Genomic DNA, 15,713 nt, shown 5'->3' on the forward strand with positions numbered 1-15,713 from the left:
TGGCAGCTGAGGGTGGAACAATATTCCCTATTCCCACGCTCCAGGGCTGGAGAACATCAGAACTGTTTCCTTAAAAAAAAAACCCAAAAAACCAGGGAAAAGCTCCTTTTTTGGGCTAATTTGAACAGCCAAATGACTGCTCCTTGGGATAACCAAAACCCCAGAGCACAGCTTGGAATCACACCTGAGCAAAAGTGGAACAGAAGCAAAAAAAATCCTGTTTATCCCAGAAAACAACTCCCTGTTTATCCCAGCTAAAAGAGAAAAAACGGGCAAAACAAGTACTAAATCATGTTTTTAAGTAGAATGATAGCTGGAAATTTGTGTTGCAGTTGCAGTGAAGGGCTGAGGTGTGGATTTTGTGTAATTTGCCTTTTTTTTTGTGTTGATGTTCTTTGTGAATTTTATATACAGAACTCTTTTTGTTCTGTTTAGTTTAGTTGTTCTTTTGGTTTTTTGTTGCTGTAACTGAAAATTCTACGCTGAATATGGATTTTACTGCTTTAAAACCAGAGCAGGGAAAAGGCAGTGATGCCGTTCTGGGAAAATCCGAGTTTTTTTTGGGAATTCACCTGCTGGATCATCTCGGGGTGCTGCTGCATGATGTGCAGGAAGCGATCGCTCTCCTGGGCCAGAGGGGTTGTTCTCTTCTTGGTGCTGCGGGACAGTTGCTTGAAGAGATAAGTGACAATGTGGTCCAGGCAGGAGCAGCAGCCTGTGCAAACCATGGTGTCTGTGGAAAAAGGGAAAAATCCGCATTTTGGGAGATGCTGGAAAAGCTCCTGGGAAAATATTCACCTTTATTTGGGGCTACTGATGGTTTTTGGGGCTGTTTGGGGTTATTTAGGGATTATCCCAAGGCTGAGGAGGTCAGGAAGTTCCTCCCTGAGATGAGGGTGAAAAAAAAATCTGGGAGAATTGGGAATGCTCAGCCTGGAATGTTCAGTGTGGGATGATTGGATTGAGGGATGAAGGGAGCTGGAATTAAAATGGAGAGAGGTTGGTTGTAAGGGATGGAGGGAAGGACATGGGGAATGGATTGAAATGGACATGGAGGAGGTTTAGGTGGGATTTTGGGAAGGAATTCCTGGCTGGGATGAATTCCCAGAGAATTTGGCTGCCCCTGGATCCCTGGAATGTCCAAGGCCAGGCTGGGATAACCTGGGATAGTGGGAGATGTTCCTGGGATTTGAACTAGCTGGGCTTTAAGATCCCTTCCCATCCATTCTGGAATTCCACGATCCTGTGAATTCCTGGAATGGTTACATTTGGAAGGGATCAGGGATGGAATCACTGCTCCAACCTCTCCCTCCCTCTCCCACAATTCCAGCTTTGTGGGAAATTCCAGGGCTGGAATTCCCCCACTGCTCTCCCAAGAAATATTTTATTTTTAACCTCCAGCTCCCCATTCAAAGCACCAAAATCTCCTCCCAAATCCCTGAAATCCCCAGGAGAGCAGCAGGAATTACCTAGTGCAGTGAGGCCCTCGGAGATGGAGGACAGGATGTACATGATCACGTGGGGCTCCAGGCTGGCAATGAAGTTCATGTGGTCCTGGGTGAGAACTTCCAGCAGGGAATAGTAGGACTGGCTGAGCTTGGGATAATCCTGCAGGAAAAAGAGGAAAAAATCCAGTTTTAATACCTCATGGTTATCCTGGAAGCACCAACTGGGGATTCCTAAACCAAACACCTCATTAATCACCTAAAAGTGATTATGAATCTCCTGGGAAGAGTCAACCAACCTCTCTCCCAAAATACTGATGTTCCAACAGATTTCCCACCTTTCCTTCTCCCCCAACAAACCATTCCATCTGCAGGATTCCATGGGGATTTTGGCCCACAGGGGAACACAATCCTCACTCCAGGAAGTGGTTTTTGGATAGAGAAGCTCTGAGAAGAGCTGGAGAGGGACTGGAGCCAAGGGATGGAGGGACAGGGCACAGGGAATGGATTGGAATGGACAGGGAGGAGGTTTAGATGGGATTTGGGAAGGAATTCCTGGCTGGGATGGAATTCCCAGAGGAGCTGTGGCTGCCCCTGGATCCCTGACTGTCCAAAGCCAGGCTGGATCAACCTGGGATAGCAGAAGAGGTGGAACTAGATGGAATTTAAACTCCATTCCACCCCAAATTTTGGGAATCATTTCTGTGCCACCTTCCCAACCTTCACCCCCAACTCCCCGCCGCCACCCATTATCCCCACAGCACCACCAACCCTCATCCCCACAACCTCCCTGAATTCCCCATCCCTCCACACCTCTCCCTGGATCTCCCAGCCCTGGATGCTCACCAGCAGGTCGCTGTGGGGGATGGAGAGCAGCAGCTTGATGAAGGTCTGCAGCGCGTTGTCCAGCGCGTCGTCGCCGTACAGCCGGAACACGCCGAAGTTGACGTAGCTGCCGCTCAGCGCCGCCTTCAGCATGGAGAAGCAGATGGAGATCCCCTTCAGCTTCAGGGCGTAGACCTGGTCCTTGGGGACCTCTCCCAGCGTCAGGATGCGATTCCCTGCAGGGGTTGGGGAGCAGAGGCACGATTCCAGTGGTAAATCCCAAACCGTTCTCCATCAGGAGTGGAAGGAGAGGGAGGAGAAGGTGAAGGTTCTGAGGATTTATTCCCCAGTGGTGAGAAGTGGGGATCTGCTGGGATTTCCATGGAGTGATGGGATAAGGAATGGCTTTAAACTGAAAGAAGGGAGATTTAGATGGGATTTGGGATGGAATTCTCGCTAGGAGATGGAATTCCCAGAGAAGCTGTGCTGCCCCTGGATCCCTGGAATTATCCAAGGCCAGGCTGGGATAACCTGGGATGGTGGAAGGTGTTGTGTTTGGAACTGGATAGGATTTAAGGTCCTTTCCAACCCAAACCATTCCAGGATTCCATTTTCCCATCCCTCTGCAGGTGCTGCAGGAACAGCCTTGGACACTGGGAATGTGCTAGAGGGACAGGGAATGGCTTCCCACTGCCACAGGGCAGGGATGGATGGGATTTGGGAAGGAATTCCTGGCTGGGATGGAATTCCCAGAGAAGCTGTGGCTGCCCCTGGAAGTATCCAAGGCCAGGCTGGGATAACCTGGGATAGCAGCTGTCCTGCCCATTCCAGGGATGGAACAGGATGAACTTTCCCATCCCTTCCAAGCCAGCCATCCCATAATTTCCCCAGGAAGCCCAGAGAAGGCAGCCAGGGGCAGTGGGGCTGTGGGACATCCCTCACCGTACGTCGTGATCATCTTGCTGGTCTCGCGGAAGAGCAGAATGCCGTTGGGAGAGGAGACATCGAACTGCAGCCGCTGGGATCTGAGGGGAAACAGGGAATGGTCAGAGCCAGGACTGACCCAGGGGCTGGAGAACCTCTGCAGCCAGGCTGGGAGGGTTGGGAATGTCCAGAGTGGAGATAAGAAGGATGCAGGGAGAGGTCAGAGCTCCTTGCTGTGCCTAAAGGAGCTCCAGGGGAGCTGGAGAGGGACTGGGGACAAGGGCTGGAGGGACAGGGAATGGGGACACACTGCCAGAGAGCAGGGATGGATGGGATTTGGGAAGGAATTCCTGGCTGGGATGGAATTCCCAGAGAAGCTCTGGCTGCCCCTGGATCCCTGGGAGTGTCCAAGCCAGGCTGGGATAACCTGGGATAGGGGAAAGTGTCCTGCCATGGAATTGGGATGAGATTTAAGGTCTGTCCATCGATTTTCCATGATCCTGTAAATTCCAAACTGCAGCTCCAACAGCCCTGGCAGCAAAACCAGGGTGACCACTGTGGGATCTGCTGCTCCTGGGGCTCCCTGATCCCAGGGATGATCCCAGGGATGATCCCAGAGCTCCCTGGGCTGCTGGAAAATCCTGCTGTTCCCTGCCAGAGCAACAGGAGCTGTGCTGACACCCCAGGAAAAGCCTGAATTCCCGGGATTTGGGGAATATTCTGGGATTGGGGATGGAGATCCTACCCTGGCAGAGTCACACCAACACCTCAGAGCAGCCCAGGCTCGCTGCCTCCATCCCTGACAGCTCCAAGAATTCCCAGCCTGGCATTCCCTCCCCTCCAGCAGCTCCAGCTCACAGGCAGTGAGCAGCTCTGTTCACCTCTGCAACCAACCCCTGGATGGTTTCCAGGCTGGATTGTTTCCCTGAGCAAAGATGCAGCCTGACAGGATGGATTGCCAGCAGCTCAACCTCGTGTCACTTCCCAGAGCCACAGCATCCTCCTGGCAGCATTCCAGAGCCAGCTCAGCCAGCAGCTGGGAATTATCTCTCCCTGCTGGAGGAGAAAGGGCTGCAGCTCTGAGTGCAAGTGGCTGCCAGGGAGAACAGTGGTCATTGGGTTTAAAAATGAATTTAAAATTGGATTTGAGAATGAATTTAAAAATGAATTTGAAAATGAATTTAAGAATGAATTTAAAAATGAATTTAAAAATGAATTTGAAAATGAATTTAAGAATGAATTTAAGAAGGAATTTAAAAATGAATTTGAAAATGAATTTAAAATTGAATTTAAAAATGAATTTCAAAATGAATTTGAGAATTTCCTGCCCTTGGAAATGGAAATCCGCAGGGGTGATGGAGCTGAATCCCAAATGTGGGATTTGCCTCCCTGTAGAACAATCCCAGTTCTCCTCCCCATTCCCATGGCAGATTTTAGAGCATCAATAGATGGGAAGAGAGAAAAAAAACCCCAACAAACCAACAAACACACACCAGGGGATGAAATCAGCTCTAAATCCCTTCCCAGCCCACCATCCCATGCAACCCCTGCAGATTTTGGGATGTTCCTACCTGTTGTGGACCAGCTCAGCCATGAGCTTGAGGACAGGGGTGGTGCAGGCTGGGTCGTGGTACCAGAGCTCGATGGCTCTCTGCAGGATGGGCATGTAGGAGGGATAACTGCCAGGGCAGCTAAGGAATTCCTGCTTGGAAGGGCAAAATTCCATGGAAAATGAGTATTCTGGGTGCTCTGCAATGCAGTTTTATTGAGGGGGTTAGGCAAGGATTGTGCTTGCTGGGATCTTTATTATTATTGTTTGTTATTATTATTATTGTTATAGTTATAATTATCATTATTTATTATATTTTTATATTTTAAATTTATTTTAAAATTTTTAAATGTTTTTAAAATATTTTATATTTTTATAATTCATCATTATTTTGGCCCTTGAAAAGGGCCAAAATTCCTTGGAAAAGGAATATTCTGGGTGTGCTGCAATGCAGTTTCACTGATGGGGTTAGGCAGGGATTGTGCTTGCTGGGATCTTTATTATTATTATTATTATAGTTATAATTTATTATTATTTATTATATTTTTCTATATTTATATTTTAATTTATTTTAAAATATTTTTATTATTTTAATATATTCTATATTTTTATAATTTTATTATTTTGGCCCTTGAATTATTATTATCATTATTATAATTCATTATTATTATTATTTCCCAGAAAAAAAATAATCATAATAAAATTAAGCAAGTAAGTCCCTTGAAGGATTTAAGACCAAAAAAATCCCAATTTTTTTAAGGCAAACCATCCTCCAGCAAGGTTTTTTGGGAGGAAAGGAATCCCCAGAGAGCTGCCAGTGCCTGACCTTCCCCAGGCAGAGCAAAGCTGGAATCTCTCCCTGTTTTTTGGGCAGAGAAAGCACAAGGATTCCTCAGCAAAAGGCCATGAATCCACTGCTGTTGGCTCCAGGAAATGCTTGTGGTGCTGCTGGGATGAATCCATGAAAACCTTTGTGTCTGACAGGTCAGCCCTCTCCAGCTGCACTGGGAAAAAAACCCCAAAATTGGCTCAGAGCAGCTTTTTGGGATGAGCTGGCTGCAGCCAGAGCTGAGCCCAAGCTATCCCAGAGCTTGGAGAAAAGACATCAAATCCTATCAAAGCCAAGAGAAACCCCACAGGCAGGATTTCACTGGGAAAATGGGACTTTTGGAGGCAGCCAGGGGTGGGATTTGGGGATTTTTTGGGGTTTTTTTGGGAGCACAAGGATACATCCACTCGAAGAGCATCATGAAGCTGGTCTTGGCGTTGAAGGCGAAGGCGATTCCCCGCAGGTCTCTCACCAGACCCACCAGGGTTCTCTGGGGTGGGGAAAACAGAATTAAAATATCATCAAACAGAATAAAAATCAGGATTTTTCCCCCTCCCTGCTTCATTTCCATCCCTCAGAAATTCTGGATCTCAATCCTGACCTGGATAATCCCTCCTTTCCAGGGTCAGGATTCCCTGAGCCTCGGCAGTGACACTGCTGGGGGATTTCATTCCCAGCTGGAAAACTGGGAGGTTTTCCCTCTCCAATTCCAGATTTCATTCCCAGAGGGAAAACTAGGAGGTTTTCCTGCTCCAATTCCAGACCTGCTCCAATTCCAGATTTCATTCCCAGTAAGAGAACTGGGAGGTTTTCCTTCTCCAATTTCAGATTTCATTCCCAGCAGGAAAACTGGGATATTTTCCTTCTCCAATTCCAGATTCCATTCCCAGCAGGATAACTGGGAGGTTTTCCTTCTCCAATTCCAGATTTGGAGGTTTTCCTGCTCCAATTCCAGATTTCATTCCCAGCTGGAAAACTGGGAAGTTTTTCCTGCTCCAATTCCAGACTTCATTCCTAGCAGTAAAACTGGGAGGTTTTCATTCTCCAATGCCAGACTTCATTCCCAGCAGGAAAACTGGGATATTTTCCAGACCTGCTCCAATTCCAGATTTCATTCCCAGTGGGAAAACTGGGATATTTTCCTTCTCCAATTCCAGATTCCATTCCCAGCAGGATAACTGGGAGGTTTCCCTCCTCCAATTCCAGACCTGCTCCAATTCCAGATTTCATTCCCAGTGGGAAAACTGGGAGGTTTTCCTTCTCCAATTCCAGATTTCATTCCCAGCAGGAAAACTGGAAAGCTTTCCCTGCTCCAATTCCAGATTTCATTCCCAGTGGAAAAACTGGAAAGTCTTCCCTGCTCCAATTCCAGATTTGGAGGTTTCCCTGCTCCAATTCCAGATTCCATTCCCAGCAGGATAACTGGGAGGTTTTCCTTCTCCAACTCCCTGATCCCAAGGGATTCAAACACTCCCAAATCCCTCTGAACTGCAGGAGAAGCTCCACCATTCCACCTTTCCTTCCAGAGGGAAAACCAGCTCCCTGCTGCCTCCTGCCTGCCTGAAAACACCCAAATTCCCAGGAAAAACAGGGAATAAACGTTGTCCCAACTCACCTTTGCCTCCTGCTCGTTGAAGGTGTTGGTGCTGAACATCTGAGCCACTGTCTCAAAGGCAGCAGTCAGGGGGAGCATGAACTGCTCATACTGATCCTCATCCTCCCCTGGGATGGGGGAGAAAACAGGGAATCAGGAGAAAATCCATGGAAAAATCTGTGTTCTGCACCAGGCAGGTGCTCTGGCACTGCTAAAGTGGGACTTGCAGATGGCTGGGAACAAAGTGTCAGCAGGAGAACATCTGGGAGGGGAGGATGGAAAAATTTATCCCAAAATTTGGTGGGATGGAAAAATTATTTATCTCCAGTTTGGTGGGATGGAAAAATTTATCCCTAACCTCGGTGGGATGGAAAAAACCTTAGTGGGATGGAAAAATTATTTATCCCCAGCTTGGTGGGATGGAAAAAACCTTGGTGGGATGGAAAAAACCTTGGTGGGATGGAAAAATTTATCCCGAATTTGGTGGGATGGAAAAATTTATCCCCAAAGTGCATTCCACCCCAAATTTTGGGAATCCTTTATGTGATACCTTCCCAACCAATCTTGGGGTGATGGAAAAATTTATCCTCAGCCTTGGTGGGATGGAGAAATTTATCCCCAAAGTCCATTCCGCCCCAAATTTCAGGAATCATTGTTGTGATACCTTCCCAACCAATCTTGGGGGGATGGAAAAATTCATCCCCAATTTGGTGGGATGGAGAAATTTATCCCCAATTTGGTGGGATAGAAAAAAACTTGGTGGGATGGAAAAATTATTTATCCCCAATTTGGTAGGATGGAGAAATTTATCTCCGATTTGGTGGGATGGAAAAATTTATCCCAAATTTAGTGGGATGGAAAAATTATTTACCCCCAGTTTGGTGGGATGGAAAAATTTATCCCTAACCTTGGTGGGATGGAAAAAACCTTGGTGGGATGGAAAGATTTATCCCAAATTTGGTGGGATGTTCTCAGCAATGTAACATCAACCCCTTCCCAATTCCCAATTCCTCTCCTTTTCCTCCTCTCCTTCAGCTTTTCCATCCTTCCCTGCTGCACCTCCAGCTCCCCAAAAAGCAGGCTACAGCTCCCAAAAGCTGGAATTCTGCTGGAAATCCCAGGAAAAGCTGCCAGTACCTAAATCCACCATCAGCAGCCTGCCCAGGGCTGTGTAGAACGTCGTCCGACACCTCATGTCCGTCAGGTTGGACTGATTGTTGATGCCCAGGAAGGAAAAGTGCTCACTCTGGAAAAGGGAAAACACGGCTGGGTTAAGGAGGAAAGAGGATTTGCCACATCCAGGGATTTAGGGTGGATAGCAGGGAGAATTTCCTCGTGGAAAGGGTTGGTGCAGGGCAGTGGTGGAGTTGGTTTTTCCTAGAAAATTCCCCAGAAATGTGGATTCTGGCATTTGGGGACATAATTAATGGGAATTCTAGCTGGATTTGATGATCTCCAAGGGTTTTTCCAAGCTGTGAAATTCCGGGAAGCACCACCCTGATCCCAATTCCCAGCTGATCCAGGGGAATGGATGGAATTGGCAGCTGCAGCATTCCCGGAGCCACCAGAGGGCAACAGGGATTGCAAATCCTGCTGTTCTCCCTCCCTCTGGAATTCCCCAGGGGGAAGCAGGAAGTCTGGAGAAGGATTTGCCCTTCAGGGATGAGAATCCTTCAGGGTGATTCCCAGTTCATTTTCCAGGGAAAAATGCACTTCTAGACTGAATTCTGCTTTAGGGTCAAAGGCAGGACGTGGGAATGCCTGGAAAATATCCCCTAATTCCAGGGATTCACCTTCATTCCAGCAGGGAATGGAATCCTGGAATGGTTTGGGTTGGAAGGGACCTGAAATCCCATCCTCCCACTATCCCAGGCTGCTCCAAGCCCCTGGAAAATCCCCTGGCTTGGGAAATTTCCAGGGATGTGTTTGGGTTTAGTGGAAAGCAGAGATCTCCCACATCAATCCTCTGGGAATGGGAAATCCCAAATCCCAGCCCAGTGGGAAATCCCAAATCCCAATGGGAAATCCCAAATCCCATGGGGAAATCCCAAATCCCAGCCCAGTGGGAAATCCCAAATCCCAATGGGAAATCTCAAATCCCAATGGGAAATCCCAAATCCCAGCCCCTCGAAACCTGAAGAACTCTGAACAAAAAAACCCCCAAATCTGAACCCAAATCCCATTTCCTAGAGGCTCCTCCAGTCCCACAGAAGCACAGGGAGCCAGGTCAGCTTCCAAGGTGTGGAATTCCAGGGGCAGGTGTGGAATTCTCCCAGCTGGAAGGGCTGGGCTGAGGCAGGAGGAGAACTCACCGTGTGATTGTTCAGCATGAACTGCACTGCACTCAGCTTCACCAGCTTCCTCACGCTGCTGTACGTGCAGGGAGGTTAAGGAAGCAGCAGAAATCCTGGGAATTTTGGGCAAAACACTTCCAGGGTGAGGCTGGAAGAAGGGATGGTGTTTGGGTTGTTCAATAAATTGGGGATTCTCTGCTGGTTGGTTCAAGGATAACCCAGTTGGGCAAAACTCTGCTTGGGGAGACACCCAGTGAGCATTTTTATTGCTCTGCCTGGAAAAACCTGAGGTTTGGAAGTTCTGGAAAACCAGGAGACAGGCTGGAATTCTGCCTGTGGATGGTCAGCTCCAAAGGAATTAAATATCCACAGGAATTAAAGGATCCACAATTAAAATAAATCAACATTCCAGCCACCAGAGCTGGATGAGGCATGGAGCATCACATTGCTCTCAGTCTTCTCATCCCAAAAAAATCTTTCCCGTCCCATTTTAGGGGAAAATCAGGGATGTGATTCCAGCAGCTCCAGGCTCAGATTCCATCAGCACTCCAGGCTCTCTCCTCCCTCCTGGAGCTCCCAAAAGGATATCCAATGGAGAGGTCGTTGAGCAGCTGCAGCGTCTTGGAGGTGATCGGCTCACAGCGGCCCCAGTACTTCAGGTTGGTGATGCTAGGGAGAGCAAACAGGGATGGATCAGTGGGATTTATCCCCATTTTCCTGGGATTCGTGGTGGATTTGTCCAGTTTCAACCTCCCAACAGCATCAGCTCCACCCTCCACCGAGAGCCCAGACAGCACAAGGCACAAAGACGGGTATAAAATCACTGTACTTACATTTGGCTGGCTAGAAAATTATCCTTCAGATAATCTTCACTACTTGGGTCCCAAGCTACCCTGGCCCTTGGGATTGCCAGGCCCTTGGAATTCTGAGGCACTCCAGGGCTGGGTTCTGCAGCAAGGGTAAGAGAATTCTGCGGCAGTGACTGCATGCAGCCGGCTGCAAGTCTGCACCTGCACCATCCACTGCCAGCTGCAGAATTCTGGTAGCCCTTGCTTCTCCCAGGAGAGCCTTGCCAGCCCTTGGCAATGCTGCCCGGCGGGGAAAGGTGGCATGGGGGAGGTTTGGGATGCTCCAGGCACAGGGCACTGGGCTGCAGGGGTTGAAAATGCTCCAGAGGCTGCTGAGGAATGGGTAGAATTCCAGGCTGGAGCTGCAGGAGCCGAATTGGTGTCAACTGGAGTGGGAAAAGTTTGGAAGGATTTCACTCTGGGATTGAAATCCAAGGAAAAGCTTGTGGGGTTTTTCCCACAGTGCCAGGGTGACAAGGGACAGGGAATGTGTGCTGGGAATCCTCTGGATTTCCTGGGAAAAAATTGGAGTGGCTCAAAATGCTCCAGAGGCTGCCGAGGAATGGATAAAATTCCTAATTGATGTCAAAGTGGGAAAAGTTTGGAAGGATTTCACTCTGGGATTGAAATCCAAGGAAAATCTTGGGAGGAGCTCTGGGGTTTTTCCCACAGTGCCAGGGTGACAAGGGACAGGGAATTTCTGGTGGGAATCCTTTGGATTGCCTGGGAAAAAATTTGGGAAAAAGTTTGGAAAGTAAAGATTTCACTCCGGGATTGAAATCCAAGGAAAAGCTTGGGAAGAGCTGTGGGACTTTTCCCACAGTGCCAAGGTGACAAGGAGAGTCAACTGGAGTGGGAAAAGTTTGGAAGGAAGGATTTCCTTTGGATTTCCTGGGAAAAAATTGGACTGGTTCCAAATGCTCCAGAGGCTGCTGAGGAATGGATAAAATTCCGAATTGGTGTCAACCAGAGTGGGAAAAGTTTGGAAGGAAATATTTCACTCTGGGATTGAAAACCAAGGAAAAGCTTGTGGGGTTTTTCCCACAGTGCCAGGGTGACAAGGGACAGGGAATTTCTGCTGGGAATCCTTTGGATTGCCTGGGAAAAAAATTGGGAAAAAGTTTGGAAGGAAAAGATTTCACTCCGGGATTGAAATCCAAGGAAAATTTTGGGAGCAACTCTGGGGTTTTTCCCACAGTGCCAGGGTGACAAGGGACAGGGAATGAATCCTTTGGATTGCCTGGGAAAAAACTGGATTGGTTTAAAATGCTTCAGAGGCTGCTAAGGAATGGATGAAATTCCAGGCTGGATCCAAAATTCCGAATTGGTGTCAACCAGAGTGGGAAAAGTTTGGAAGGAAAAGATTTCACTCTGGGATTGAAATCCAAGGAAAAGCTTGTGGGGTTTTTCCCACAGTGCCAGGCTGACAAGGAGGGAATTGAGCTGGAAATCTTTGGATTGCCTGGGAAAAACTGGATTGGTTCAAAATGCTCCAGAGGCTGCTGAGAAATGGATAAAATTCTGAATTGCTGTCAACCAGAGTGGGAGAAGTTTGGAAGGAAGATTTCGAACTGTGGGTTTTCCACAGCCAAGGTGACAAGGGACAGGGAATGTGGCTGGAACTTTGGATTTCCTGGGAAAAAACTGGATTGGCTCAAAATGCTCCAGAGGCTGCTGAGGAATGGATAAAATTCCAGGCTGGATCCAAAATTCTGAATTGGTGTAACTAGGAAGTATTTCACTCTGTGATTGAAATCCAAGGAAAAGCTTGGGAAGAACTGTAGGGTTTCTCCCACAGTGCCAAGGTGACAAGGGACAGGGAATGTGAGCTGGGAATCCTTTGGATTTCCTGGGAAAATAACTGGATTGGCTCAAAACGCTCCAGAGACTGCCAAGGATGGATAAAATTCCAGGCTGGATCCAAAATTCCAAATTGATGTCAAAGTGGGAAAAGTTTGGAAGGATTTCACTCTGGGATTGAACTCCAAGGAAAAGCTTGGGAGGAACTCTGGGATTCTTCCCACAGTGCCAGGGTGACAAGGGACAGGGAATTTCTGCTGGGAATCCTTTGGATTGCCTGGGAAAAAATTTGGGAAAAGGTTTGGAAGGAAGATTTCACTCTGGGACTGAAATCCAAGGAAAATCTTGGGAGGAGCTCTGGGATTCTTCCCCCAGGGAATTTCTGCTGGGAATCCCCTGGATTTCCCGGGCAAGCATTCCCTTCTCCTGCAGTGTGGCTGCTCTGGGTGTGTTTTCATCCATCCTGAACTCTAAAATACCCTAAACCTAACCAAAGCTATCCTTCCCTCCAGCAGGCAGGAATTCCAGCTTTCCAGGCTGCAGACCATCCCTCAGAGCAGAGTTTTCCCAGTGATTTTTCCAGGAATTCCCTGGATGAGGGGCAGCTGGCAGAACACTCACATCTTGCCGATGAAGACGCTCAGCACCATCGTCTCGTCGTTCAGCCCCAGGACCTCGGAGAGCCGCCGGTACAGCTGGGCAGGGAGAGGGAAAAAAAGGGTTAAAAAATGTCAGGGAAATGGGAGAAGTTTAGAAAAAAATGGGTTAAAAAAGTTAAAAAAAGCAAATTAAAAACTGGTTTAAAAACGTCAAAAAAAAAAACTTTAAAAACCTTAAAAAACTGCTTAAAAACCCCAGGAAAATGTAAAAATGTTTAAAAAACTGGCTATAAAAAATTAAAAAACTTTAAAAAAAATTAAAAAACTGGCTTAAAAACTTCCAAAAAACTGTAAAAACTTTAAAAAAACTGGCTTAAAAAACTTAAAAAAAACAACTTAAAAACTTTAAAAAACTGGCTTAAAAAACGTAAAAAAAATTTAAAAACTGGTTTAAAAACTGCCAGGAAAATGTAAAAACTTTAAAAAACTGGCTTAAAAAGCTTAAAAAACTATTTTAAAAAAACTTTAAAAAACTGGCTTAAAAACTGCCAGGAAAAGGTGAAAACATTAAAAAAAACTGGCTTAAAAAACTTAAAAAAAAATTTAAAAACTGGCTTTAAAACTGCCAGGAAAATGTAAAAATGTTATTATCAGAACCAAGCCTAAAAATCCCAACAAGTGCAATTTATTTCCAGAACCAAACCTAAAAATCCCAATAAATGGAATTTAAAATACCACCAAATGTCATTTATTTCCAGAACCAAACCTAAAAATCCCAACAAAAGTGATTTATTTATTTAGAGAGCCAAACCTAAAAATCCCAACAGACCTAAAAATCTCAACAAACGTGATTTATTTCCAGAACCAAACCTAAAAATCCCACCAAATGGGATTTATTTCCAGAAGCAAACTAAAAATCTCAACAAATGTGATTTAAAATCCCAACAAGTGTGATTTACTTCCACAACCAAACCTAAAAATCAAAAAAAAAGTGATTTAAAATCCCAACAAATGTGATTTATTTCCAGAACCAAACCTAAAAATCCCACCAAATGCGATTTAAAATCCCAAGAAATCTGATTTATTTCCAGAACCAAACCTAAAAATCCCACCAAATGAGATTTATTTCCAGAAGCAAACCTAAAAATCCCAACAAACCTAAAAATCCCAACAAATGGGATTTAAAATCCCAACAAATGTGATTTATTTCCACACCCAAACCTAAAAATCCAAATCATGTAATTTAAAATCCCAAATGTGATTTATTTCCACAACCAAAGCTAAAAATCCGAACCAAACCTAAAAATCCCCAAAAATATGATTTATTTCCAGAACCAAACCTAAAAATCCCAACAAATATGATTTATTTCCAGAACCAAACCTAAAAATCCCAACAAATATGATTTATTTCCAGAACCAAACCTAAAAATCCCAACAAATGTGATTTAAAATCCCAACAAATATGATTTATTTCCAGAACCAAACCTCAAAATCCCACCAAATTCGACGCATTTCCAGAACCAAACCTAAAAACCGCAAAAATGCGATTTATCTCCAGCTAGAAAGAGGAGAAATCAGCGAATTCCGCTCGTTTTCCTCCCCACAAAGGGGATCTCAGGCATTACCTTGGAGGATTTCTGCACCTGGTCTCCGATGTAGATCTTGCGGAATTGCTCGAAGAAGCTCAGCATGGCTAACTCCAGCTTCTCGTTGCCAGCCTGGGCCAGCCGCGAGTCCGTCAGGTTCATCAGCTGCAGCACCCTGGGCAGGGGAAAGGGGGGAAAAAGTGGGGAAAAAGTGGGGAAAAAAGTGGGAAAAAAGTGGGAAAAAAGTGGGGAAAAAGTGGGGAAAAAAGTGGGGAAAAAGTGGGGAAAAAAGCGAGAAAAAGTGTGAAGAAAGAGTGGGAAAAGAGTGTGGAAAACGGGTGGAAAAAGGGGGGGAAGTGGGGAAAAGTGTGGGGAGAAAGTAGGGAAAGAAGTGAAAAAAAGTGGGGGAAAAGTGGGGAAAAATTGAGAAAAGAATGTGAAAAAAGTGGGAAGACAGTGGGAAGAAAGTGGGAAGAAAGTGGGAATAAAGTGGGAAGAAAGAAGTGGGGAAAAAGAGAAAAAAATGTGAAAAAAGTGGGAAGAAAAGTGGGGGAAAAGTGGGAAGAAAAGTGTGAGGAAAAAGTGGGAAAAAAGTGTAAACAAAGTGGGAAAAAAGTGTGAAGAAAGTGTGGAAAAAGTGTGGGAAAGGGGGGAAACGTGGGGAAAAGTGGGGGAAACAAGTGGGGGAAAAGTGGGAAAAAGTGGGGAAAAAGTGGGAAAAAGCGTGAAGAAAGTGTGAAGAAAGTGTGGGAAAAGAGTGGGAAAAGAGTGAGGGAAAAAGGGTGAAAAAAGGGTGAAAAAAGTGTGGGAAAAGTGGGGAAAAGGTGTGAAAAAAGTGTGAAGAAAGTGTAAAGAAAGCATAAAAAACGGGGAAAAAAGTGGGCGAGAAGTGGGAAAAAGTGGGGAAAAAGTGGGAAAAAGTAGGGAAAAGTGGGGAAAAGTGGGGGAAAAAGGGGGAAAAGGGGGGAAAAAGGGGAAAAAAAAATGAGAAAAGAGCTCCTGGTAATGGCACTGGGCAAGGAGGGATTTCTCTGCTGTTCCCAGGGAATGTGGGACTGATTTATTTAATTTCTGAGGAATTTCAGCCCCAAATGGACAGGATTGGGATGAAAACACTGCCAGGGCACTTTGCTCCTGGGTGTAAAGCTGGTGTAAAGCTGGTGTAAAGCTCCTCCAGCCCTTAAAACAGGATTTAATTTGCTCCAAAATTGAGTTTCATGGGCTTTGGCATCTCCCAGATCCCTCTGAGGAACTTCTCCCTTAGAAAACCCAGATTTTAGCTTCTCTCCCACCACATGTGGGTTTTGTGGAGCTGCAGAATCCACCCTGGGATGTGGCTGGAGGGATTTTGGGATAAACAAATCACCCAATTTTGGGCAAACACGAAGAGATTCCTTTGGGAAATGCCAGCAAGCACTGA

At 46.1% G+C, this 15,713-nt stretch overlaps 1 protein-coding gene across 2 annotated transcripts in view; it reads right to left on the bottom strand.

The window, feature by feature from the left end:
* Positions 1-15,713, bottom strand: part of LOC146420265 (exportin-7) — a 53,602-nt gene that overhangs the window by 4,111 nt on the left and 33,778 nt on the right. For both annotated transcript variants that reach the window (XM_085048453.1, XM_085048452.1), the window contains exons 14-25: positions 14,333-14,468; positions 12,730-12,803; positions 10,049-10,129; positions 9,479-9,542; positions 8,304-8,412; positions 7,188-7,294; positions 5,974-6,062; positions 4,766-4,873; positions 3,213-3,295; positions 2,292-2,506; positions 1,470-1,608; positions 573-733 (exon numbers count right to left, since the gene is read on the bottom strand). In XM_085048453.1, coding sequence (XP_084904579.1) covers positions 573-733; positions 1,470-1,608; positions 2,292-2,506; positions 3,213-3,295; positions 4,766-4,873; positions 5,974-6,062; positions 7,188-7,294; positions 8,304-8,412; positions 9,479-9,542; positions 10,049-10,129; positions 12,730-12,803; positions 14,333-14,468 — 1,366 coding nt within the window. The remainder of the gene's footprint in view (positions 1-572; positions 734-1,469; positions 1,609-2,291; positions 2,507-3,212; positions 3,296-4,765; positions 4,874-5,973; positions 6,063-7,187; positions 7,295-8,303; positions 8,413-9,478; positions 9,543-10,048; positions 10,130-12,729; positions 12,804-14,332; positions 14,469-15,713) is intronic.

Source organism: Lichenostomus cassidix, unplaced genomic scaffold, assembly GCF_008360975.1.
Source record: "Lichenostomus cassidix isolate B80296 unplaced genomic scaffold, HeHo_3.0 HiC_scaffold_829, whole genome shotgun sequence".
Taxonomy (NCBI): Eukaryota; Metazoa; Chordata; class Aves; order Passeriformes; family Meliphagidae; genus Lichenostomus; species Lichenostomus cassidix.